A 25,114-nucleotide genomic window follows, 5' to 3' on the forward strand; every position below is an offset into this window, starting at 1 on the left:
CCAGGCTTCCAGAAAGGTTGAAAGGACCAATCGGTCCCTTAAAGAGACCCTCACCAAGCTCACCATGGAATTAAGCCTGGACTGAGTAAAGGTGCTCCCCTTGGCTTTATTGCCATTAGGGCCTTGCCAAAAAAGCCTTCTAATCTCTCACCTTTCGAAGTCATGTATGGCCATCCCCTCGTTCCTCTCGGATTGCCTACAGAACCCCTACCCATCTCTGAAACCTATGCCCTGCCCCTCCTCTTCCATCTACGCTTGGAACCCTGGTGCTATCAAGACTGGCTCCTTCCTGACCCCAGTCTCTCTCAAAACCCTACCTCCTTAACACCTGGTCAACTTGTTTACTATTGCCCACTGGGGAAAAGCGCTCTCTAAAACCAAAATGGAAGGGCCCTGCTTAGGTGATTATGTGCACACCCTCAGTGGCCAAACTGAAACTACCTAATAACCAACTTACCCCATGGATTCATATTTCCAGGCTTACGCCCAGCACTCCTACACCTTCATCAGAAGAGCCAACGATCATCATCTATCATTAAGTACTCTTGTCAATGTTCCCCCTCATTTATGGCCCCTATTGGGTCCTCTTTTTGCCCTATGTCTGAAGATTCAAGGCAAGTGACCCTAAGGACCCCCTCCAGCCAGACACCCCCCTACTTGCTTGAATCTGGCCAGTAGTGGGACCGTTGTGTGTTGTCCTTCTGACAAACCACTTAGGTGTCCAGAGCATGGTGACCCCTGAATAAGTGTGATCATAAGAGAGCACTTTACCAGTTGCCTTCTGGGCCTAAGGAGGAACATGTGTATTTTGTTTATCCTCCCAGTTTCATAAGAATTTCAAGTATCAGTATTAAAGTTGAGGTGTTTCACATAAAACCTGGAGAGATCGGACTGCTCCCAAAGGGAAATATGGTAACAATGGGCCACCGTCCTCCCTTGGCTGCCTTCGAGAAAGGCAAAGAGAGAAGCAAGCTGGTACACCCAGGTAGGAGAAAGTTTGAAGAGCAGGCTTAATAGAGAGGGGAGGGAGCTAGATTGGACTAGGAATAAAGAGTGGAATTGAGGGTGATAGGTGCAGGACAGGCTAGTCTGCAGGGCATGCCAAAGTTAGCTGCAGGATGACCTGGCTTCTCAAACCCTCTGTCTGGTTCTTTATCACCTGTTTGCTTCAAGCCCAAACACCCAAGCCCACTCAAGGCTGAACACTTAACCCCCCTTTGTGCCAACAAGGCAGCTTGCAGACCCAGAGACCCCATTAGATTTAGGCTATAAAAACTCCCTGTGCCTGTTCCTTCCCCCATCATAAAGTTCATTCAGACTCAGGTGGGTAAAATTTCTAATCAAGCTTTTAACCAGCTTCTCCTCAGGAATTATCAACTCCTGGCTACTGATAATACCTCCAGTTGAGCCCTATGCCGAATGGACTGACATCATCATGGATCTGTGGTGGTAAGAAACCTTCATTGATACCGGTCTTCTCTGCCCTCCTGTGGGGGTTCCTTACTTCCCTCCTCTTTCTCCCACACTACCCATCTCAGCAGGAAGCAGCCAGAATTAGTTGACACCCACTCTCATTTAATAACAACAAAGAGGGGGGATGTTGGGAGTCCCAGCTCCAAAGACTAACCTCCCCATCCCCTGAAAAGAGCCATCCAATGGTGAGCCCTGCTAACTCACATGATCCTTACCCACCAATCAGAACTTCCCCATCACCATCCAATGGTGAGTCCTGCTGACTCACATGATCCTTACCCTCCAATCAGAAAGCACCCCATGCCAGCTGCCAAAACCGTTAAACAGTTAAACTGTTTCAACCGTCAGACCTACTCCGGCTCTATCATATGCAGAGCTGCCTCAATAAACGGGCATTTTCTCTGACGGCAAGCCTTGATCGTTCTTTCAAATCGAGTAATGGAAAAGATGGGAACTCTGTTCCTTCCACCTTTAAAACCCATTTTGTGGAATCAACCAAGGTGGATATTGGCACAAGGGCGGGAGGGTGGTGGTGGCCCTGCAGGGACACTGGACCCAGGGCATTGTGAGTGGCATCAGTGGTTTGATGTGGAGTGTCAGAGCTTAGGTGAAGAGGGCAATGGCAAAAGGAGAGTGGTGATACAGGAAGGACTGACCCAGCAGATAAAGACACCAAGGATCAAAGGAGTGGTTGGAAAAGGGAGTTGGAAGTATTGAAAGGGAGAGGAATAAATCTTGTGGAATTGGATTAGAATCAAAGGTATTGACTTGAACTGTTTTCAATACATTTTAATGTAAAGATGTATGTATGTATCCACACACATCCCAGCTCTATCTACTGAATGGCCTGGGAGCAGAACACAGTAGCAATAAGCATGCTGTTAGTGCTCAGTTTCTAAAGACCTCACACGAGACCAGGACTCCTTGGGAACAATGTCTGTTTCCAGACTGGAGTAAAGGACAAGATGATCCTGGAACAATGTGTGTTTTAAGTGCTCAAAGGGACATCTCAACAGATCTCAGATGCCAGTTTGAAGGAGCCTCCGCCAAATCCGAACAATATGAGTTATTAAAATAATAGCAATGAACAAAACAAAAAAAAATAAGTCCATATTGAGGTGAGTGAGTGAAGAAATCTCTTCCTTACATTAGAATGCCAACCAATAGACGTGGAAGGAACAGTGGGAATAGGACTCATTACTTGGCAACCATTGTAGTAGTAATTCAGCCAAGAAACTGGGGGGTTTACATTTGATGAGGAACAGGGTATTTATAATCTCATTTTGTTTTTTTGTTACCAGTGATTGAGCCCAGAGGCCCTTAAGGAATGAGCCACATTCCCAGGCCTTTTTGAGACAGGATCTTGATAAATTGCTGAGGCCTGCATAGAACTTGCGGTTCTCTAGTCTCAGCCTCCCAAGTCCCTGGGATTACATGTATGCGCCACTGTGCCTGGCTCAAAGCATTTTCCTACAGAACACTTATTAGTAACTTTATAGACAGGGACTGTTACGGTTTACATATGAGATATCTGTCAAAAGGTCCTATTTATGTATATTCAAAGGTGAAACATTAATTAGGAGAGCTATAACCTGGAAAGTCCATTCTAGTAGGCAAGTGGGGCATGGCTGGAGACATGCTCTAGAAGTGCTTTTTTCCTGTGGCCTCTTGCCCTGTTTCCTGACCCTACCATGAGGCAAGCAGCCCTTCTGCCATGACGTGCTGCCTATGTTGGGCCTACAGCCAGCTATGGACTAAGACTTCTGAAATCATGAGCACTCAATAAATGATTTCTCCTCTGAGTTGTTCTTGGTGGGTATTTTGGTCACAGCAACACAAAAGCTGATTAAAACAGGGACCCAGCAGACATCACATAGTTTAAGTGACATCACCAATAGGGAAATTATCACCTAAACCAATGAAAGGAATACAACATCACTTGATATAACTGCCCCAAATGCATAATCTGAACCAAATCATGAGGAAACACCAACAAATCTTACAGTTTATAAAACAGCCTGTAGTCTTACAATGTCAAGGTTAAGGGAGCAAGCCTGAAGAATTGTTCCAGGCTAAAGGAGATCGAGATAGAATTATTAAATGTAACACAATGAGCTTTTATGTGGTAAGGACATTATTGAGAAAATGTGAATGGTCTGTAGTTGGTAGTGATGTTACCATGTGCTTCTACTTTTGATGCCTGTATTATGTAATGTAATCTCTCCAGTTACAGACATTACACATTAAAAAACACAGGGAAGTGGGACAGTCCCCTTGCAACTTACTTTTTCATTTTGAGATAGGACTATGCTAAGTTGCCCAGACTGGGCTTGAATTTACAATTCTCCTGCCCCAGCCTCCCGAATAACTGGAATTACAGGGGGTGTGTCACCACACCCAGCCTTTTAAAATTGCTTAGGCTGGGCTGGGGATGTGGCTCAAGCGGTAGCGCGCTCGCCTAGCGTGCATGCGGCCCGGGTTCGATCCTCAGCACCACATACCAAAAAAACCAAAGATGTTGTGTCCGCCGAAGAACTAAGAAAAAATAAATATTAAAAAATTCTCTCTCTGTCCACCCCCCCCCTCACTCTCTCTTTAAAAAAAAAAAAAATTGCTTAGGCTGATTATGAACCACAGCCAGCCTTCCTAGTACCTGAGACTAGAGGTGTATGCCCAAGTCTGGCCAGTGCTTTCAATTCTTTAGATACAGAATAGAGGGACAACAGGGCTTAAAGTCCGGGGAACTAAGATTTATTTTTGTACATGTTGGGGACTGAACTCAGAAATGCTTTGCCACTAAGCTATCCCCTTACCCGTTTTTTAAGTTTTGAGACAGAGTCTGGCTAAATTGCCCAGGCTGACCTTGAATTTATAACCTTCCTGCTTCAGTCTCTGGGGGAGCTAGCATTAGTGGCATGTGCTACCGTGCTTGCTCTGACTTTTAGATTTATTTATTTGGTATTGGGGATTGATCCAGGGGAGCTTTACTACTGAGCTAAGTACCCAGCTTTTTAAAAAAAAATTTGAGACATAATCTAAGTTGCGTAGGGCCTTGCACAAGTTGATGAGGCTGGCTTTGAATCTGTAATCCTCCTGCTTCAGCCTCCTGAACTGCTGGGATTACTGGCATGTACCACTGCGCCTGGCCAGCTTTTTATTGTTTTGTACTGGGGATTGAACCTACTGGTGCTTTACCATTGAACCACATGCTTAGCCCTTTATTTTATTTTGAGACGGGGTTTCATTAAAATTGTTCAGGGCTTGACTAAATTGTTGAGGCTGGCTTGAACTTGCAATACTCCCACCTCAGCCTCCAGGGTCACTGGGATTACAGGTGCACACCTCCATGCACTGGCTTTTTAAATTCGTAATTCCTATGTATAAAATTTCAGTTATTAAAAAGTTTCAGTTATTAAAAAAAAATCTCAAGGGGCTGGGTTGTGGCTCAGTGGCAGAGCACTTGCCTCGCACATGTGAGGCACTGGGCTCGATCCTCAGCAGCACATAAAAATAAACAAAAATATTATATCCATATGTAACAAAAAAATTTTTAAAAATGAAACCAATTTTTAACAATGAAAACCAACAGTGGGAGGTAGTACAGTAAAGGAAAAAAATAATCAAAGAGGAAAAACAAAACATGTTAAGTAACATAAATAAACAAATATGGATGGAAGTACAAATCATATCTCAACAGTAAACCTAAATGTCAATGGCTTAAACTCACCAATCAAGAGACACAGGCTAGTAGAATGGATAAAAAAAAAAAAAAAAAGATCCAACAATATGCTGCCTACAGGAGATGCATCCGATAGGAAAAAGCATACAAAGACTGAAGGTGAAAGGTTGGGAAAAATCATATCACTCATATGGACCTTGGAAGCAAGCAGGAGTGTCCATACTCATATCAAATAAAATAGACTTCAAGCCAAAGTTAATCAAAAGGGATAAAGAAGGACACTACATACTGCTCAAGGGAACCATACACCAACAAGACATAAAAATCATAAATATATATGCCCCAAACAATGGTGCAGCTATGTTCATCAAACAAACTCTTCTCAAGAGTCAAATAGACCACAATACAATAATTATGGGAGACTTCAACACACCTCTCTCACCACTGGACAGATCTTCCAAACAAAAGTTGAATAAAGAAACTATAGAACTCAATAATACAATTAATAACCTAGACTTAATTGACATACATAGAATATACCACCCAACATCAAGCGGTTACACTTTTTTCTCAGCAGCACATGGATCCTTCTAAAAAATAGACCATATATTATGTCACAGGGCAACTCTTAGAAATTATAAAGGAGTAGAGATAATACCATTCATCTTATCTGATCATAATGGAATAAAACTGGAAATCAACAATAAAAGAAGAAAGGAAAAATCCTATATCACTTGGAGAATGAACAATATGTTACTGAATGATCAATGGGTTACAGAAGACATCAAAGAGGAAATTAAAAAATTCTTAGAGATAAATGAAAACAGACACAACATATCAGAATCTATGGGACACAATGAAAGCATTTCTAAGAGGAAAATTCATTGCTTGGAGTTCATTCCTTAAAAAAAGAAAAAACCAACAAATAAATGATCTCACACTTCATCTCAAAACCCTAGAAAAAGAAGAGCAAAACAATAGCAAAAGTAGTAGAAGGCAAGAAATAATTAAAATCAGAGCTGAAATCAATGAAACTGAAAAAATTGACAAAATTAAAAGTTGGTTCTTTAAAAAAATAATATCGACAGACCCTTAGCCATGCTAACGAAGAGAAGAGAGAGAACTCAAATTACTAGCATACGGGATGAAAAAGGCAATATCACAACAGACACTACAGAAATACAGAAGATAATTAGAAATTATTTCGAAACTTTATACTCCAATAAAATAGAAGATAGTGAAGACATCGATAATTTCTTAAGTCATATGATCTGCCCAGATTGAGTCAGGAGGATATACACAACCTAAACAGACCAATATCAATTGAGGAAATAGAAGAAGCCATCAAAAGACTACCAACCAAGAAAAGCCCAGGACCGGATGGGTATACAGCAGAGTTTTACAAAACCTTTAAAGAAGAACTACTACCAATACTTTTCAAGCTATTTCAGGAAACAGAAAAAGAGGGAGAACTTCCAAATTCATTCTACGAGGCCAACATCACCCTAATTCCTAAACCAGACAAAGACTTCAAAGAAAGAAAACTACAGACCGACATCTCTAATGAACATAGATGCAAAAATCCTCAATAAAATTCTGGCAAATGGCATACAGAAACACATCAAAAAGATCGTGCATCATGATCAAGTAGGATTCATCCCGGGGATGCAAGGCTGGTTCAATATATGAAAATCAATAAATGTTATTCACCACATCAATAGACTTAAAGATAAGAACCATATGATCATCTCGATAGATGCAGAAAAAGCATGCGACAAAGTACAGCATCCCTTTATGTTCAAAACTCTAGAAAAACTAGGGATAACAGGAACATACCTCAATATTGTAAAAGCTATCTATGCTAAGCCTCAGGCTAGCATCATTCTGAATGGAGAAAAATTGAAGGCATTCCCTCTAAAATCTGGAACAAGACAGGGATGCCCTCTCTCACCACTTCTGTTCAACATAGTTCTCGAAACACTGGCCAGAGCAATTAGACAGATGAAAGAAATTAAAGGCATAAAGATAGGAAAAGAAGAACTTAAATTATCACTATTTTTGGATGACATGATCCTATACCTAGCAGACCCAAAAGGTTCTACCAAGAAACTTCTAGAGCTAGTCAAATGAATTCAGCAAAGTTGCAGGATATATAATCAACACGCATAAATCAAAGGCATTCCTGTATATCAGTGACAAATCCTTTGAAATGGTAATGAGAACAACCACCCTATTCACAATATCCTCAAAAAAAAAAAAAAAAAAAAAAAAAACAACAACAACAAAAAAAAACACCTTGGGAATCAACCTAACAAAAGAGGTGAAAACTACAGAACCCGAAAGAGAGAAATAGAAGAAGACCTTAGAAGGTAGAAAGATTTACCTTGTTCATGGATAGGCAGAACTAGTATCATTAAAATGGCCATATTACCAAAAGTACTCTATAGGTTTAATGCAATGCCAATCAAAATACCAACGGCATTCCTCGAAGAAATAGAAAAAGCAATCATGAAATTCATCTGGAAAAATAAAAGACCCAGAATAGAAAAAGCAATTCTAAACAGGAAGAGTGAAACTGACGGTATAACGATACCAGATTTTAAACTATATTACAGAGCAATAGTAACAAAAACAGCATGGTACTGGTACCAAAACAGGCAGGTAGACTAATGGTACAGAATAGAGGACACAGAGACCAATCCACAAAATTACAACTACCTTATATTAGACAAAGGTGCTAAAAGCATGCAATGGAGAAAGGATAGCATCTTCAACAAAAGGTGCTGGGAGAACTGGAAATCCATATGCAACAAAATGAAATTGAATCCCTTTCTCTCACCTTGCACAAAAGTTAACTCAAAATGGATCAAGGAGCTAGGAATCAAACCAGGAACTTTGCATCTAATAGAAGAAAAAGTTGGCCCTAATCTCCATCTCATGGGGTCAAGCTCCAAATTCCTGAATAGGACACCTATAGCATAAGAGTTAAAATCAAGAATCAACAAATGGGACATACTCAAACTAAAAAGATTTTTCTCAGCAAAAGAAACAATGAGAGGTAAATAGGGAGCATACATCCTGGGAACAAATATTTACCCCTCACACTTCAGACAGAGCTCTAATCTCCAGAGTATACAAAGAACTCAAAAAATTAAACAAGAAAACAAATAACCCAATCAACAAATGGGCCAAGGATCTGAACAGACACTTCTTAGAGGAGGATATACAATCAATCAACAAATACACGAAAAAATGCTCACCATCTCTAGCAATCAGAGAAATGCAAATTAAAACCACTCTAAGATACCATCTCACTCCAGTAAGAATGACAGCCATTATGAAGTCAAACAATAACAAGTGTTGGCGAGGATGTGGGGAAAAGGGTACAATTATACATTGCTGGTGGGACTGCAAATTGGTTCAGCCAATTTGGAAAGCAGTATGGAGATTCCTTGGAAAGCTGGGAATGGAACCACCATTTGACCCAGCTATTCCCCTTCTCGGACTCTACCCAAAAGACCTAAAAAGAGCATACAACAGGGACACAGCTACATCAATGTTCATAGCAGCACAATTCACAATAGCTAGACTGTGGAACCAACCCAGATGCCCTTCAACAGATGAATGGATAAAAAAAATGTGGCATTTATACACAATGGAATATTACTCAGCATTAAAAAACAACAAAATCATGGCATTTGCAAGGGAAATGGATGGCATTAGAGCAGATTATGCTAAGTGAGGCTAGCCAATCCCTAAAAAACAAATGCAGAATGTCTTCTTTGATATAAGGGGGGCAACTCAAAACAGAGCAGGGAGAAAGAGCAAGAGAAGATGATTACCATTAAATAGGGACAAGAGTGAGTGGGAATGGGAGAGAAGGGGAATTGCACGGAAGATGGTAGAAGACCCTCGTTGTTATACAAAATTACATATAAGATGGTGTGAGGGGGGAAGAAAAATGAGAGAAACGTGTCATAGTAGATTGGGTAGAAAGAGGGGAGGGGAGGGGGGATAGGAAGAGCAGCACAATACAATAGACACTAGTATGGCCCTATGTATAAACGTGGCTATATAATCAATGTGATCCTGCAATCTGTACACGTGGAAAAATAAGATTAAGATTACGTACCCCATTTGAATCAAATGTATGACATGTCAAGATCATTGTAATGTTTTGAGCAACTAATAAAAATTTTTTTAAAAATCTCAATTACTAGTTGCAACATGGCAATACAGAACTCAGTGAAAGAACTTGAGAAAAGTATGTTACTGGGCTTTATAAACATAACATGATTGTGAAAATTGATTAAAATAATTTTTCCCAGGGCTTGAATCCAATTATTGAGGGCTTGAATTTGAATTTATTTGTTGTGGTGCTGAGGACAGAACCCAGGGCTTCCCATCCTCTAGGCAAGTGCTCTACCACTGAGCGACATCCCCAGACCTTTCTTTCCTTTTGGTACCGGGGATTGAAACCAGGGGCACTTAACCACCAAACCACATCCCAGTCCTTTTTTACACTTTATTAAGAGACAAGAGTTTTACTGAGTTGCTAAGGCTGGGTTTGAACTTGCCATCCTCCTGCCTCAGCCCTCCAAGTTGCTGGGATTGCAGGCATGCACCACTGCACCCAGCCCCAAGTCCTTTTTCTTAATTTTGAGATAAAGTCTTGCTAAGTTGCCAAGGGTCTCACAAATTGCTGAGGCTGGCTTTGAACTTGTGATCCTCTTATTTCAGCTTCCCAAGTTGCTGGGATTACAGGTGTGCCACTGCATCCAATCCTTGTTTAAATTCTTGAGTTGTCCAACATCAAGAAACCAGCACTTCAGATGTACTTTATAGAAAACTCCCCAAACAATGAGCTTGTGCTGTATCAGGAACAGGTGCCTTTCAGCTGGTGGTGGACAGAAGAGGCTTGCGGTATTTGCACTGAATCCAAACTCGGTACATTATCAGCTGTTTCCCTCGGTTCACTTGCAATCGACGATCCACCAGATTCTGTACCTTTTCTAGTCCGGCAGTAGTGAAAAGTGTGTCCAGTTCATCTGGTTTGGAAAGAGAAGATGTTTATGTATTTTCCCCTGAAGAAAAGTATTTTGTTGACTACCTCCCATATTAAATAGGCTGTGAGAGTTGCTGTTATTATGCATTTTAGGTGGCTCCAACAGCATAGTTCTGTTACTCACTCAGTGATGGCTTAATAACAGCAAGTGCATGTTCAGGCTGGGGAAGCCAAACTTCATGGGAAGGGCAGTGTGAAACCCAGAGGAAGATCTTTTCAGAGTTAGATGATGGGGAGGGGTTTTTAAGCCAAGTTACAGGACAGGATTTTAAAAAATTCTTTGCTTTATATTTGGTGTCCAGGGCTTTATGAGCACCTTAAAATTAAATCTAAAAGCTGGGTGTATTGGTGCACTCCTGAAATCACAGTGGCTCAGGAGGCTGAGGCAGGAGGATCTCAAGTTCAAAGCCAGCCTCTGCAACTAGACCCTAAGTAATTTTGAGAGACCCTGTGCCTAAATAACATATTAAAAAAGGCTTGGGTATGTAGCTTGGTGATTAAGCACCCCTGGGTTCAATCCCCCATATCAAAAACAAAACAAAACAAACAAACAAAAAACCCAAAAAACAAGCAAAACCCCAACAACCTGTAAATGTGTACATCAAAGCAACTTTTTTTAGGGGACAGATTTCATCACTTCATCCAAAAACTCAAAGTATGTGTGTGACCTTAGAAAGGGCTCATGAACAGAATATTCATAAAATACTGGTGAAGGAAGATGCCTGCATACAGAGCAGACAAGAGGAAAGCAGTTCCAGGTTATACTTGGAGCTCAGAGGAAATGACTCACTGAAGTAGCTGCACCTCAAGTACAGCCCAGTGTCAAAGGCGAAGCAGGCTGGCCTGAAAATGAGTCTTGTCTTTTCCACTACTGGGGACTGAACTTAGGCAAGCTCTCTTCTGCTGAGCTACATCTTCAGTTGTTTTTATTTTTTTTAATATTTATTTTTTAGTTGTACCAATACCTTTATTCCACTTATTTATTTTTATGTGGTGCTGAGGATCAAACCCAGGGTCTTGCACGTGCGAGGTGAGCAATCTACTGCTGAGTCACAACTCCAGCCCAATTGTTTTTATTTTGAGGCAGGTTCTCACTAAGTTATGGAGGCTAATCTTGTCAAGCTTACAATCCTCCTGCCTCAGATGCTGTGCCCGGCTAGAAGTGAATCTTGCAAAACAAGTAAGTTTCCATTTTGGATAAAGTGACAGAAAGAAAGAGCAAAGTAATGGACTGAAGGCCAGCATAAGTGGGTTGGAGAACTGCTGGAGAAACACTGTCTAAAAGCTAAGAGGGGCCAAGTCAATCTTCTTCTCAAAGTATACTGAAGCACATATCTGGCATCTTGGAGACCTTTAGAGGAAATACAGATCATCTTTTTTATACCTTGTGTGAAGAAGTAAACTCTGGTTCCATCACCTCTCACATAGAAATTTTCAGATAGACACTGACCTGTGGAGGGACATGGTAAAAATCAGACACACTTCAAAGTACTTTTTAAATACACTGCTAATCAAATGTGCATCAACACGCTGATTTCTCACCAGGGCATGAAAACTCACATGTAAAATTCCAGCAATTCAGGAAGCTAAGGCAGGGGGGCTGCAAGTTTATCAGGGAACATGTAATTCTTTTTTTTTTTAATCGATTAAAAAAAATGACAGCAGAATGCATTTCAATTCTTTTTTTTTTTTTAAGAGAGAATTTTAATATTTATTTTTTAGTTATCGGTGGACACAACATCTTTGTTTGTATGTGGTGCTGAGGATCGAACCCGGGCCGCACGCATGCCAGGTGAGCGCACTACCGCTCGAGCCACATCCCCAGCCCCAACATTTCAATTCTTATTATACATATATACCACAATTTTTCATATCTCTGTTTATATAAAGTATATTGACACCCAATTTGTGTCTTCATACATGTACTTTGGACAATGATGTCCATCACATTCCTCCATCATTGCTAACCCCCTGCCCCCTCCCTTTCCCTCCCACCTCTCTTCCCTATCTAGAATTCACCCATTCCTCCCATGCTCCCCCTCCCTACCCCACTATGAATCAGCCTCCTTATATCAGAGAAAACATTTGGTATTTGTTTTTGGGATTGGCTAACTTCACTTAGCATTATCTTCTCCAATGCCATCCATTTACCTGCAAATGCCATGATAATTTATTCTTTTTTATTGCTGAGTAAATTTCCATTGTGTATAAACACCACATTTTTTAATCCATTCATCCACTGAAGGGCACCTAGGTTGGCTCCACAGTTTAGCTATTGTGAATTGTGCTGCTATAAACATTGATGTGGCTGTGCCCCTGTAGTATGCTGTTTTTAAGTGATTTGGGTATAGTCCAAGGAGAGGGATAGCTGGGTCAAATGGTGGTTCCATTCCCAGATTTCGAGGGAATCTCCATACTGCTTTCCATATTGGCAGTCCCACCAGCAATGTATGAGTGTATCTTTTCCCCCACATCCTCGACAACACTTATTGTTTAGTTTTAATTTGCATTTCTCTAATCGCTAGAGATACTGAGCGTTTTTTCTTATATTTGTTGATTGATTGTATACCTCTTCTGAGAAGTGTCTGTTCAGGTCCTTGGGCCATTTGTTGATTGGGTTATTTGTTTTTTTGGTGCTTAGCTTTCTGAGTTCTTTGTATACCCTAGAGATCAGTGCTCTGATGTGTGAGGGGTAAAAATTTGCTCCCAGGATATAAGCTCTCTGTTCACTTCACAGATTGTTTCTTTTGCTGAGAAGAAGCTTTTTAGTTTGATTCCATTCCATTTATTGATTCTTGGTTTTAATTCTTGCGTTATAGGAGTCTTGTTAAGGAAGTGGGGGCCTAATCCCACATGATAAAGATTAGGGCCTACTTTTTCTTCTATTAGAAGCAGTCTCTCTGGTTTAATTCCTAGGTCCTTGATCCTTTTTGAGTTAAGTTTTATGCATGGTGAGAGAGGTTTAATTTCATTTTGTTGTATATGGATTTCCAGTTTAGGGAACATGTAATTCTTAGCTCTGTATGCTAGACTTAGCTGATGAAAACAATATATATATATATATATATATTTTTTTTTTTTTTTTTTGGGGGGGGGTTATTGTTGTTTTTAATCATCCCCAAGCCCCAGATTAAGTTAACAGCACCATCTTTATTTTTTGGTATGGGGGATTGAACACAGCACTAATCACTGAGCCACATCCCCATCCCTTTTTATTTTTTGACACAGGGTCTCATTAAATTGCTGAGGCAGGCTTCAAACTTGCTATCTTCCTGCCTCAGCCTTCTGAGCTGCTCGGATCACACAAGTGTGCCACCACAACTAGCTTTACTTTTTATTTGAGACAGAGTCTCCATAAGTTGCTTAGGGCCTTGCTTAGTTGCTGAGTTCAAGGCCAGCCTCAGCAGCTAAACATGGCTCTAAGCAACTTAGTGAAACCTTTTTCAAAATAAAAAGTAAAAAAGGCTGGGCAGATGGCACAGGGGTAAAATACCTCTGAGTTTAATTCCCAGTACTGAAAATAAAAAAAAAATAATAATAAGCACATACCTTTCTTTGAACTAGCCAATGAGAGGGTTAGAAACAATTATCTCTTTATTAATATTTCCTCTAAGTTTTGTTTACTGGCCATTTAGATATGCTCTTCTGTGAACTGCCTGTTTTTTGGGTGGGTCACTGATCTTTTCCTTATCAATCTCATGACAGCCTTTTGAAGAGCATAGATATGAGTCTATCTATTATATGTTCTAGAAATACATCTACTCAATTTCTCATTTGTCTTCTAATTAAGAGAAAAAAATTCAATGCTAGGTATGGAACCCAGAGCCTGGTACACACTAGGGAAGTGCTCTACCACTGAGCGATATTCCCAGTCATTTTTATTTTGAGACAGGTTCTTGCTACATTGCCCAGGCTGGCCTTGAATTTGCTATCCTCCTGCCTCAGCCTCCTGGGTAGCTCAGATTACAAGCTTGTAGCTCTGAACCCAGCCTCTTCTAATTTTTCAATGGCATCTTTGATCATACTAAATTTAATGTTATTTATGTAATCAAATATCTAATATCTTTTAAAGTAGTTATTTTGGTTTAAAAGACCTAAAACCCAGATTGTACAAAACTCTTATTAAAAGTTTTTGTAAACATCATCCCTTTCCTTGTTATGTATCAAGTGGCTTACAAACTGGGCTCTAATTCTGAAGTCTCCTTCCACTGACCTCTAGGTCTAGTCTGATGGTAGCTCAGTGGTGGAGCGTGCCTTGCTTGTGAGGCACTGGGTTTGGTCCTCAGCAGCACATAAAAAAATAAAATAAAGGTATTGTGCCCATCTTCTACAATAACAAAACCCCCCAAAACAAAAATAAAACAAATAAACAAAAAAACACCATTTAATAATAATGGCAAAATACCTTTTTTAAACCGCAGCTGGGCCATGTCATAGCGACCATAATCTCGCAAAAGCATCATTCCTCCAGGCTTCAGAAGTCTGCTCAGCCTATTGATAGCTTTTTGCATCCTGAGGGGAAGAAGGGAAGAAAGATTAGGCCTCCTTAGGAAAAGGGCTCCTTTTCCCTGCCGCATATCCCTAAAAGCCCGTGGACTTCCTAACTTGGACACATCAACCCTGAAATTATAGCTCCCCTGCCTCTGCTTCAGTTAAAGAAGCTCAAAGAAAGCCTGCTTTGCCATAGGGCTCTGTAGTGAGCAAAGTTCCATATTCTCCATCTGGCTTACTTTATCCTGGGCCTGGGATTGCCACCCCACTCTACTCATTTTTTGTAGTACTGGGGATTGAACCCAGGGACACTTTACCACTGAGCTATATCCCCAGCTGTTTTTAGCTTTTATTTTGAGGAAGGGTCTCTTTCACTAAATTGCTGAGGCTGGCTTTGAACTTGCTATCCTCCTGCCCCAGCCTCCAGAGATTATAAGTGTGAGCCACAGTGCCTGACTGTTGTGCTCTATACTCCTGTGGCTCTTTGGGAGCCCTGACCAAACAATGTGGGGACTGCTAGCAAGTCATATACTACCCCATTAGACTTGAGATCTTTCAATGCAAAAACTGTCCCCAGTGGCCTCCCTCCCTCCAACTGGGGACTGAACTCAGGGGACACTTTATCACTGAGCTACATCTCAATTTTTTTTTTTTAAGTTGTAGATGGACACAGTACCTTTATTTTATTTTTTTTTTATGTAGTGACAGAGATCAAACCCATTGCCTCACACGTGCTAGGCAAGTGCTCTACCACTGAGCCACAACCCCACCCAGCCCTGTCTCAGTTCTTGTTTAAATTTTGAGTTAGGTGTGGTAGCACATGCCTGTAAATCCCAGCAACTCAGGAGGCTGAGGCAGGAGGATTCCAAGTTCAAGACCAGCCTCAGCAAAGTATCAAGGACCTAAGTAACTTAGCAAGACCCTATCTCAAAAGAATTGGAGATGTGGCTCAGTGGTTAAGTATCCCAGGTTCAATCTGCAGTACCCGCCCCCACAAAAACAAACCAACAAAAAATATACGTATGTATGTGTATTTGAAACACAGTCTCACTAAGCTGCTGAGCTGAGGCTGGTCTTGAACATGTGATCCTGTTGCCTCAGCCTTCTGAGAAACTGGTATTATAAGTGCATGCCTCTGTGCTTGCTGAGACTGTTTTTGTTTGTTAAATGAAGTCCTTTCCTTAAAAACTTACAATTTCTGAGCCAGGTCTGGTGGCACATGCCTGTCATGCCAGCAACTCAGGAGTCTGAGGCAGGAGGACCACAAGTTCTAAAAGCCAGCCTCAGCAACTCAGTGAAGCCCTGGGTAACATAGTGAGACCCTGTTTCAAAATAAAAAATAAAAAGGGCTGGGGATGTGGCTTAGTATTTAAGCACTGGTGTCAAACAAACAAATCAATCACAGATGGTATGGCTTCTTCATGTCCATTAGAACATAAAAAAACCTTCTTAATTTTAGAACTTTTAATTTAAGGTTTCTGACCAAAACTTTCTTTTTGCTAGGCTACTAGTTAAAGGACCTAAAACTTACTTGTCTGAGCCAGGCACAGTGTTGCGCACCTGTAATCTCAGCTATTTGGGAGGAAGAAGTAGGAGAATCTCGAGTAAAAGGTCAGTCTGGGTAACTTAGCAAGATCCTGTCTCAAAACAAAATAAAAAGGGCTGGGGGAGAGCTCAGTGGTAGAGTGCTTGCCTTGCATGCATGAGGCCCTGCGTTGAATTCCCAGTCCAAAACAAAACAAAAAATCAACCAACCAACCAACAAACTTACTTGTCTGGAAGAACTGCTGAAAGAACAAATATGAGAATGATGACATCAACACTGTCCCCAGGCACTGGATAATTCTGATCTTCATCACAGAAATCATGAACAAAAGCAAAACAACGAGAAGAGTCATACTCTGAATTTGTCTGCACACAGGCGGAGAAAGAAATGGGTCAGAATAAGTGAGCATAACTTGAGATCAGCTTGTCGCTGCTATTACTTCCAGCAGAGGAACCTACTTCTAGTAAAACAGATAGGGAAGATCCTGTACAATTCAAACTGGTGCTTTTTAAAAATTATTAATTATATATTTTTAATTTTTTTAGTTGTAATTGGGCACAATACCTTTGATTGATTGATTAATTAATTAATTAATTATGCAGTGCTGAGGATTGAACCCAGGGCATTGCACAAGCTACATGAGCACTCTACTGCTGAGCCATAACCCCAGTCCCCAAACTGATGCTTTTAAAAGGAGTATTTCTGACTACTTTTATTCTTTATTCTGATGCACTGTCACACCAGTCAGGTATGAAGTTAGATCTGGGGACTGGAGAATGCCAAGAAAATCAAGAGACCAAAAAACCCATAAGAAGAAAGACAAAGTATATTTAAGTGATCTTGAGCCACAAGATTAACTATTTCCAAGCTGGATATAGTGGTGGTATATGCCTGTAATCCCAGCAACTTGGGAGATTGAGGTAGGAGTCACAAATTCAAGGCCAGCCTCAGCACCTTAGCAAGACCCTGTCTCAAAATAAAAAATAAAAAGGGGCTGGGAATGTAGCTCAGTGTTAAGGGCACCCCTTAGTTCAAACCCTAGGGTATTTTCCCCATCCATGTATCTTCTTTTTCTTTTTTATGGTACTAGGGATTGATCCTAGGGGTGTTCTACCACTGAGCTACATCTCCAGCCCTTTTTGCTTTTTAAGACGGGATCGAAATTAGTGGCCCAGAGTGGCCTTGAACTTGTAATCCTCCTACCTTAGCTGCCTTAGTTTCTGGGATTATAGATGTGAGTCACTGCACCCAACTATGTCCCTTTTTCCCAAAAATGTGACTTGGTTCCCCATTGATCACAGCTGAATCAGACAGGGTGAATAGATTTCTAAGCAGGGCTGAATAAATCAGACTATTTCTGGGATTTTAGAATTGGGACGGTCATTCTGGTGAACATAGGTTTGGAAAGGTGAAGAGCCCTGTTCTAAGTTCTACAGTTGGTGAGTGGCAGATTCAGTATTTAGTATACCTGGCTCTTAACCAGGCTGTTTCACTAAATCTTTTATTTAGGCCATAGTGCCAAAACATCACTTTATTTAGTAAGTGAAAAATCCTGATATGAGCCACTGCACTTACCTGGACTAGTTCGACAGCTGTGGAAGAAAAATCACAACAGTAAACAAAGAGGCCTGGGTCACTGAAATGGGCAGGAAAAAAAAAAAAAAAACAGAAAAATTAGGCTGCAAAATAGACTGTGTCTATTTTCTTTCTTGTAGCAGATAAAGTATCAAGTGGCAGAGTACTGTACCATTCATTCAAAGAAACCGTACCTATTAGTTACAACACATATTTATTAAAAATATTACTTTGCCTTCAAATCAAGCTGAGCCTGATGGCAGCCTTCCTGCATCTTTCTGCTAAGCTTCCTTAGAACTTTCTCCAAGCTAGGAATACATCTGTGCCTACAAGCTGGCTCCACTACACAGTGAATGGTGTGAAGACAGAGATTACATCTTATATTTAATTCCTTCGTCAAATGCTGAAAGTCTACTTTGCTTGACATCATCCTAGATATTGGGGCAAAAAAGAACAAGATAAAATCCCCGTGTTTATTCCTTTTTTTTTTTTTTGGTACCAGGGATTGAACCCAGGGCACTTAACTATTGAGTCCTTTTTAAAAATATTTTATTTAGAGTTAAGGTCTCGCAAAATTGAGGCTGACTTTAAATTTATCCTCCTACCTCAGCCTCCTGAGCTGCTGGGATTACAGGCATGCATGACTGCGCCCAGCAAGGCCATAATTATTGTTGTTATTATTATTATTAAATATTTATTTTTTAGTTGTAGTTGGACACAATACCTTTATTTTATTTATTTACTTTTATGTGGTTCGAGGATGGAACCCAGGGCCGCAAACGTGAGAGGTGAGGGCTCTACTACTGAGCCACAACCCCAGCCCAAGGCCATAATTATTGAGGAAAGTTTTACTTGTATTTGAAGTGGATTACTAACAGTGTGTCATGATAAGTTTTCTTATCAATTCCTAACAATAAGATATATGTTTAAATATTTTTTTAGTTGTTGATGGACTTTATTGTCTTTTTATTTAATTTTTTAAATATTTATTTTTTAGCTGTATTTGGACACAATACCTTTATTTCACTTAGCTGAGGATTGAACCCAGGGTCTCACACGTTCAAGGCAAGCGCTCTACCGCTGAGCCACAACCCCAGCCCTTTTTTATTTTTATGTGGTGCTGAGGATCAAACCCAGTGCCTCACGCATGCTAGGCAAGCATTCTACCACTGAGCCACAACCTCAACTCCAAGATACATGTTTTTCTTTTTTTTTTTAGAGACAGAATTTTTATTTATTTATTTTTTTAGTTTTTGGCGGACACAACATCTTTGTTTGTATGTGGTGCTGAGGATCGAACCCGGGCCGCACGCAAGCCAGGCGAGTGTGCTACCGCTTGAGCCACATCCCCAACCCAAGATACATGTTTTTAATGAGGTTAATGTGTCACTAAATCCTGTTAGTAAGTATTATGTGCTAAATTGGCAAATTATTAAATAGAACCTTTGAGAAACAATGGGTTTACTGGAAAATATGGAATTAGAATGTCATTTCCACCTGTGGCTTGAGAATAGTTGTGTAAGAGATGTAGTTTTATTCTAAGCCGAGTTTCTAAAACTATAGGAATTTTGTGAGTGGTAGGAGTGTTTCATGTTATTTGTAATTAAGTCTCTTTGGGATCACACTGAATTTATGCTAAAGTTAGAGTAGAGCCCCTAGGTAGCCAAAAAGATCAAGTGATTAGTCAACCACAGTGGTGAAGACCTGTAATTACAGCAACTTGGGAGGCTAAGGCACCTCCCAAGTGGTTATCCAGAAACATGGATTACAAAGAATTTAGGTTTCAACATTCTCCATTTGTGAGTCGTTTAATTTAATTTGATGTGTAAGCTACCTTTGTCATGGGGGAAACTAGATTTAAAAACCTGTTATAGTGTTAATATATAGTGCTTTCTAAGATGCTTAGAACATGTTCATTAATCTATTTCTCTGCCTTCCTGACCTCTGTAACAATCACTAGATTATCATTAATCCCTGAGTAGAGTTGAGAAAGCTGACCTATCTCCATTTCTGATATAAACTCAAATATTGCTGTACTCAGAACCATTCTCACACAAGATGTGTGTGCTGTTTTCCACATACTGACCAAATCTCCAACTCCAGTTGTGTTCTTTTTTTTTTTTTTTTTTTTTTGAGAGTGAGAGAGGAGAGAGAGAGAGAGAATTTTTAATATTTATTTTTCAGTTTTTGGCGGACACAACATCTTTGTTGGTATGTGGTGCTGAGGATCGAACCCGGGCCGCACACATGCCAGAAGAGCGCGCTACCGCCTGAGCCACATTCCCAGCCCCTCCAGTTGTGTTCTTGTAATTCAATTCTGATACTGTCTACCTGGAGTTAGCGTCAGATTCCAAAAGACTGCACCCCCACTTCAAATGCCAGTTGCAAATATGGGCTTTCCACATTTTTTCCTGTGTGTTATAAATCTGGGAACCCACAACATCCTCCTTGGGTTTGGTAATTTCTTAGAGTAGATCACAGAACTCAGGGAAATACTTTATTTACATTTACCTGTTCACTATAAAAGATATTATAAAGTGTACAGATGTACAACCAAATGAAGAGATATATAGGGTGAGACCTGAAAATCCTGAGTTTCAGAACAGCCCCAATGGAATTATGGGATGTATCTCTTCCTCCCATACACCCCCAGCCTGTGGATGGGTTCACCAACCCAGTAGCTCAGCAAGAATCATCCCCACCTACCCTCCATCAGGAATCTTTATAGAGCTTAATATCCTTCCCCTATTCCCTTCCTGGCAGGTTGGTAGGGAGCTAAAAGTTAGAACCCTCTAAATCACTTGATTGAGACCATAGATAAGTAGGTTTGGGTTTTTGTTTGTTGGTTGGTTTTGGGTTTTTTGTGGGCGTTTTTTGTCTTTTGTTTTGGTATGGTTTTTTGGTACTAGGAATTTAACCCAGGGGTGCTTCACCTGTGTGTGTGTGTGCGCGTGTGTGTGTGTTTATTTGTTTGTTTAATTATTTATTTTTGGTGCTGGGAATTGAATCCAGGGCCTTGTGCATGTGGGGCAAGCACTCTATCAACTGAGCTACATCCCCAGCCATTTTTTATTTTTGAGACAGGGTCTTATTAAGTTGCTTAGGGTCTTGCTAAATTTCTTGAGGCTAGCTGTCCACAAATCAACTTTTTTTTTAAAAAAATTATTTTTAAGTTGCCCTAGATGGCCTTTAACTTCTGATTCTCCTACCTTAGGCTCCCTAGTAGCTGGAATTACAGGCTTGTATCATCACATCTTGCTATCTTTACTTCTTAAGTCCTAGCAAATGTCCCATCGATAAAAATAGTTTCCTACTGAGTTCCACTGTACCATTACGGGAAAAACAGACTGAATTGAAAACTACAAAAAGGATACCTTATTAACTTTGTCCTAAATACAGCACTGCCTGTGGTAATAAAAACAGCAAGCATATACTGATACTAAGGGCTTACTACATGTCAGACACTATTCTGGTATGTTTATGTACATTATCTCAATCTTCCTAACAATGAGGAGGCCAAGAGGCAACAAATCCCAATACTCTGGGAAGCACAGGAACTTGTCCAAAATCTCTCCAGAGAGGGGGTAGGGGTGTAGTTCAGTGGTAAAGCACTTGCCTAACTTGTACAGGCCTTGGGTTCAGTCCCTAGCAACATACACACACACACAGTCACACCACAGGACTCAACTGCAAGGCCAACCAGCTCCAGAATTAGCTTTCAGTGGACTGTATATTTCCTTTGTTGTGAAATTCTATTATAATACCCATCTAAACATCTTTCCAGTTCAAAAAATACAGGCAATTCCAGGCCAATATAAGGGTCAAGTTTAGTCAACTTCATCAGATAAGAGTCATTTTTGTGGTAAGGCTTTCTATTTTATTTTGTGTACACAATGTGACAGCTTTACTAAGTCCACTAACAGGAACCTAAAGGAAGTTACCTCAAGTATTCGATAAGTGGCTGAGGATCCAGGAAACTCATCAGCACAAATTTCCAGGTGACTGAGTTTCTGTGTTACAGTCTCCTCCACAGAAAACACCTGTGCTGTATGTTCAAGGGTGCTAGAACAACACTTGTGTTGTTCTCCCACTGTTAATCCATGCCCATCTTCACTGCTTCTACATGCAGAGATTTCATTCCTTTTGTTCTCCAACATTAAATCCTTCAAGTGATTTTGATTTTGGCTAGGTGCCAGTTCGGGGAATTCAGTAAAAAGCCAGTGTCTATCCTTGAAAAATCCTTTTTCATGAATTTTGTAGAAGTCATTCCAGTATTTATGGGCATTGACTTCATAATCAACTGTAAAGAGTCAAGAAAGAATTTTGAGTCAGGTCTCAAATATTTTATATTACCTAATGTCAATTATCCTGTTTCACTAAATATCATTTTACACTAAAAGTAACCACGTGTAGAGCCATAGTCACAGAGCCGAAGGCACTTGAGGTAATTTAGTTCTGTTATTATTATACCCAAATCCCCCTGATTTGTCATTCCCAGGGAGTTTAATTTCTGTGGGAACCATCACACAGGGAACTTCCTACCTATCATTCTCCTTTCATGTCTCTGGATGGCTACTGAGTATTGGAAAATTCTAAAATTAAGCAAATCCCTAGCATCACACACACACACAAGCAAATATCTGTCCAATCACTTTTAGTAAAAAGATCCTATTGTTTCTTGGGGCCAAAATAACAACTTTTAAGTATTTGTGGGCAGCTACTTTCCCCTCTAAATATTTTATTTTACAAACTAAATGTCCCAGGATCTTGGGTTGTTCAAGTAAACTCAATGGTTACCTATGTAATCAGCAGATCTTTGTTAAATATGTCACTCTCTCTCTGGTTCTTTAGAGTGTGAAGTCCAGATACGAATTCAATATTACTAGTAACTAAAAATGAAACAAGGCTCAAAATAGATAACATAAAAATGTCTGTAGGTGAGAAGTGTTTTGAGGAACCAAAGAGACTAAAGAAAGAAATGTGGACTGAAGCTGGGCATGGTGGCTCATGCCTGTAATCCCAGCTACTCAGGAGGCTAAGGAAGAAGGATTGTAAATTTGAGGCCAGTATAGGTTGCAAGACAAAAAATAAAAAGTTAATGTCCTGTAGTCCAAGCTTCTTTCCCGCCCCCTTCTTTTTGAGACAGGATCTTCCTATGTTTCCCAGGTTGGCCTTGAACTCCTGGGCTCAAGTGATCCTCCTAAGCAGTGGGATAACAGGTGCACACTGCTGCACTCAGCTAAACTTTCTGTAACTGTATAAAGATGAAGTGTACTACATGATTTTCAAAATCCCTTTAACTCTACCTTGCTTTACCTAGCCTGTCAAACTATGCTGGGTGAATAATTTGTAATTGGAATATTTTTATTATTGTACAGAACTCTTTAATGGGCATTACTCTCAAATTTCTAGTTGGACCATCAATTGTCTCTTAGGACATAGGACCAACTAATCTCTAGGTTAATTGTGCCTACTCTCCAAGGAGGGACCTGTTTTCCCTTGGCCAGACTTCTGTATTCTTCTTCATGCATCTTTCCTTGAGAAGCTCTAAGTCCTCAAATCCATCCCATAAGGAAAAGATACAGGGCTGGGGATGTGGCTCAAGTGGTAGCGCACTCGCCTGGCTGCGTAAGGCCCAGGTTCGATCCTCAGCACCACATACAAACAAAGATGTTGTATCCGCCGAAAAATAAAAATAAATATTAAAAAATTCTCTCTCTTTAAAAAAAAAAAGAAAAGATACATAAATACTAGCTGTTACTCCTTCCCAACAATATTTAAAATCTGTTCACTTAAATCTAGCTTCAATGGCAACTCTCAAGCACCATGTAAATCATGAAGAAAGTACATTCACTAAGATAATGTACTATATATAGTTTCCAAAGATTAACCATATCAATATAGTACTAGTCAACAAGGTTAAAAACTCAATTGCTAGAATAAGTTGTCCTCCCCCAAGTAAAGGAAACCCTAAAGTTAACATGCTCTATGCCCCCAATAAGGCTAGGTTAAAAAGCGCCTTTTCCCTTCTTGTTCCTCCCTCCCCCTCCCGTCTACTCCCGAGTTCTTCATCAGGCCAGTAACCAAGGACCTTGGTAGCTGCGGTTCGCTGGCCTCTCCGCAAGTCACGTTCTCTAGCACGCAGGCTGAGATACCAACCACCGACGCCCGCCCGGGCGCACCTTGTTTCTCTGGGCACACCCGCTGAGAGCTGTTCTCCTGCACTTTCCTCTCTGCCGCCGCGGCCTGCTCTTCCGACCACTCCACATCGTCCCTAGGAAAACCAAACAGGCAGCTTAGGGGCCTCTCATCTCAGCTGCGGGCAGGGTCAGTCGCCGGCCGGGAAGCGCGTCTTCCCGGGAGGAGCGCGCCACGGCCAGGGCAGTTGTACTAGTGGCCTGTGGTCAGGGGCTTCTCCAAGCGCTCGGAGCGGCGGGACGGGGGCGAGCCGCAGGCCGGGCGAGAGGCAGGGCAGTTACCAGGCATTGTGGTGGAAGACGCGCGCTGGGTCGCTCAAGAACCGGCAGCCGAACTGTTGCCTCTTCCCGCCCAAGGCGGCCGACACACCTTCAGGACACGAGTCGGCCATGGTACCGGAGCCGGAAATGCCTTCTTTCCGTAACGCGAGAACCCCTGTGGGCCACGCCCCTTCCTGGACGCCCGGGACCTGGGCGGGAAAAGAGGGAGGCGGGGCGGCCAAGGAGTAGGCGAAAGGAAGCTCGCGGAAAGGGTGCGAGCGGAGTAGTTCTTCCCGACGGGTTGCTGGTGGGCGGGCAGGGTGTGAAGAAAGTGGGAGACATCCCTCTTGAGCCCCAGTTCAGTGCTGGGGTCCTACCAGGTTCCCCAGTTAAGTTGTGAGGAAAAATCTTGAATCACTTTAGTGAGGATACGTGGCCTCACTGTGGAGCTGATAGCCGGAGAACTGAGGAAGGTAGCAAGCCGCGGAATAACTGGAATGACAAGCCAGCGCCACTTCCGCCATCAGCACCTTTTTTTTAAAAACAATCTGTAGCCTGGTTTAATACAGCCAAGATTTAGGGCTTGGGTTCAGTCCCCTTCAGGGGTGGGCGTGGGGGACCGTAATACTCACATACCAATAGTCTGTAGTATTAATACATTTTCAGCATTTCTATTTCCAGAACTACTACGAGTTGATTCACAAGAGTCTAGAAATAGGCTGTCAATATAAAATAAGGCCCGGCATGGCGATAGCACGCTGTGATCCCATTTTCTCGGGAGTCTGAGATGGGAGGAGGCCAGCCAGGGCAATTGAATGAGATCCTGT

General features: G+C 41.1%; 1 protein-coding gene and 2 long non-coding RNA genes across 3 annotated transcripts in view; 1 reads left to right on the plus strand and 2 right to left on the minus strand.

Annotated features, from left to right (window-relative positions):
* Positions 1–25,114, minus strand: part of LOC308636787 — a 532,023-nt gene that overhangs the window by 216,065 nt on the left and 290,844 nt on the right. The gene's annotated exons all lie outside the window — the stretch shown is intronic.
* The window catches only part of LOC308636788, a 682,020-nt gene that overhangs the window by 142,847 nt on the left and 514,059 nt on the right, over positions 1–25,114 (plus strand). The gene's annotated exons all lie outside the window — the stretch shown is intronic.
* LOC308636686 (tRNA N(3)-cytidine methyltransferase METTL2A-like) lies at positions 9,897–24,426 on the minus strand. The gene is made up of 8 exons (XM_081272313.1): positions 24,309–24,426; positions 24,012–24,103; positions 21,730–22,129; positions 17,830–17,890; positions 16,480–16,619; positions 14,623–14,729; positions 11,602–11,667; positions 9,897–10,200 (listed from the first exon to the last, which is right to left on the minus strand). The coding sequence occupies exons 1-8, from the start codon at positions 24,416–24,418 to the stop codon at positions 10,046–10,048; spliced, it is 1,131 nt and encodes a 376-aa protein (XP_081128439.1). The 5' UTR covers positions 24,419–24,426; the 3' UTR covers positions 9,897–10,045.

The sequence above is a fragment of the Spermophilus citellus genome (genome assembly GCF_964194105.1).
Source record: "Spermophilus citellus genome assembly, chromosome: 17".
NCBI lineage: Eukaryota > Metazoa > Chordata > Mammalia > Rodentia > Sciuridae > Spermophilus > Spermophilus citellus.

Coding starts and splice junctions, on each gene's coding strand:
- LOC308636686 (XM_081272313.1), bottom strand. CDS start 24,418: ATGGCCGACTCGTGTCCTGAAGGTGTGTCGGCCGCCTTGGGCGGGAAG. Junction 24,104..24,308: donor GTCTTCCACCACAATGCCTG/GTAACTGCCCTG, acceptor TGGTTTTCCTAG/GGACGATGTGGAGTGGTCGG. Junction 14,730..16,479: donor TCAGCAGTTCTTCCAGACAA/GTAAGTTTGTTG, acceptor TCTTCCCCTCAG/GATGCAAAAAGCTATCAATA.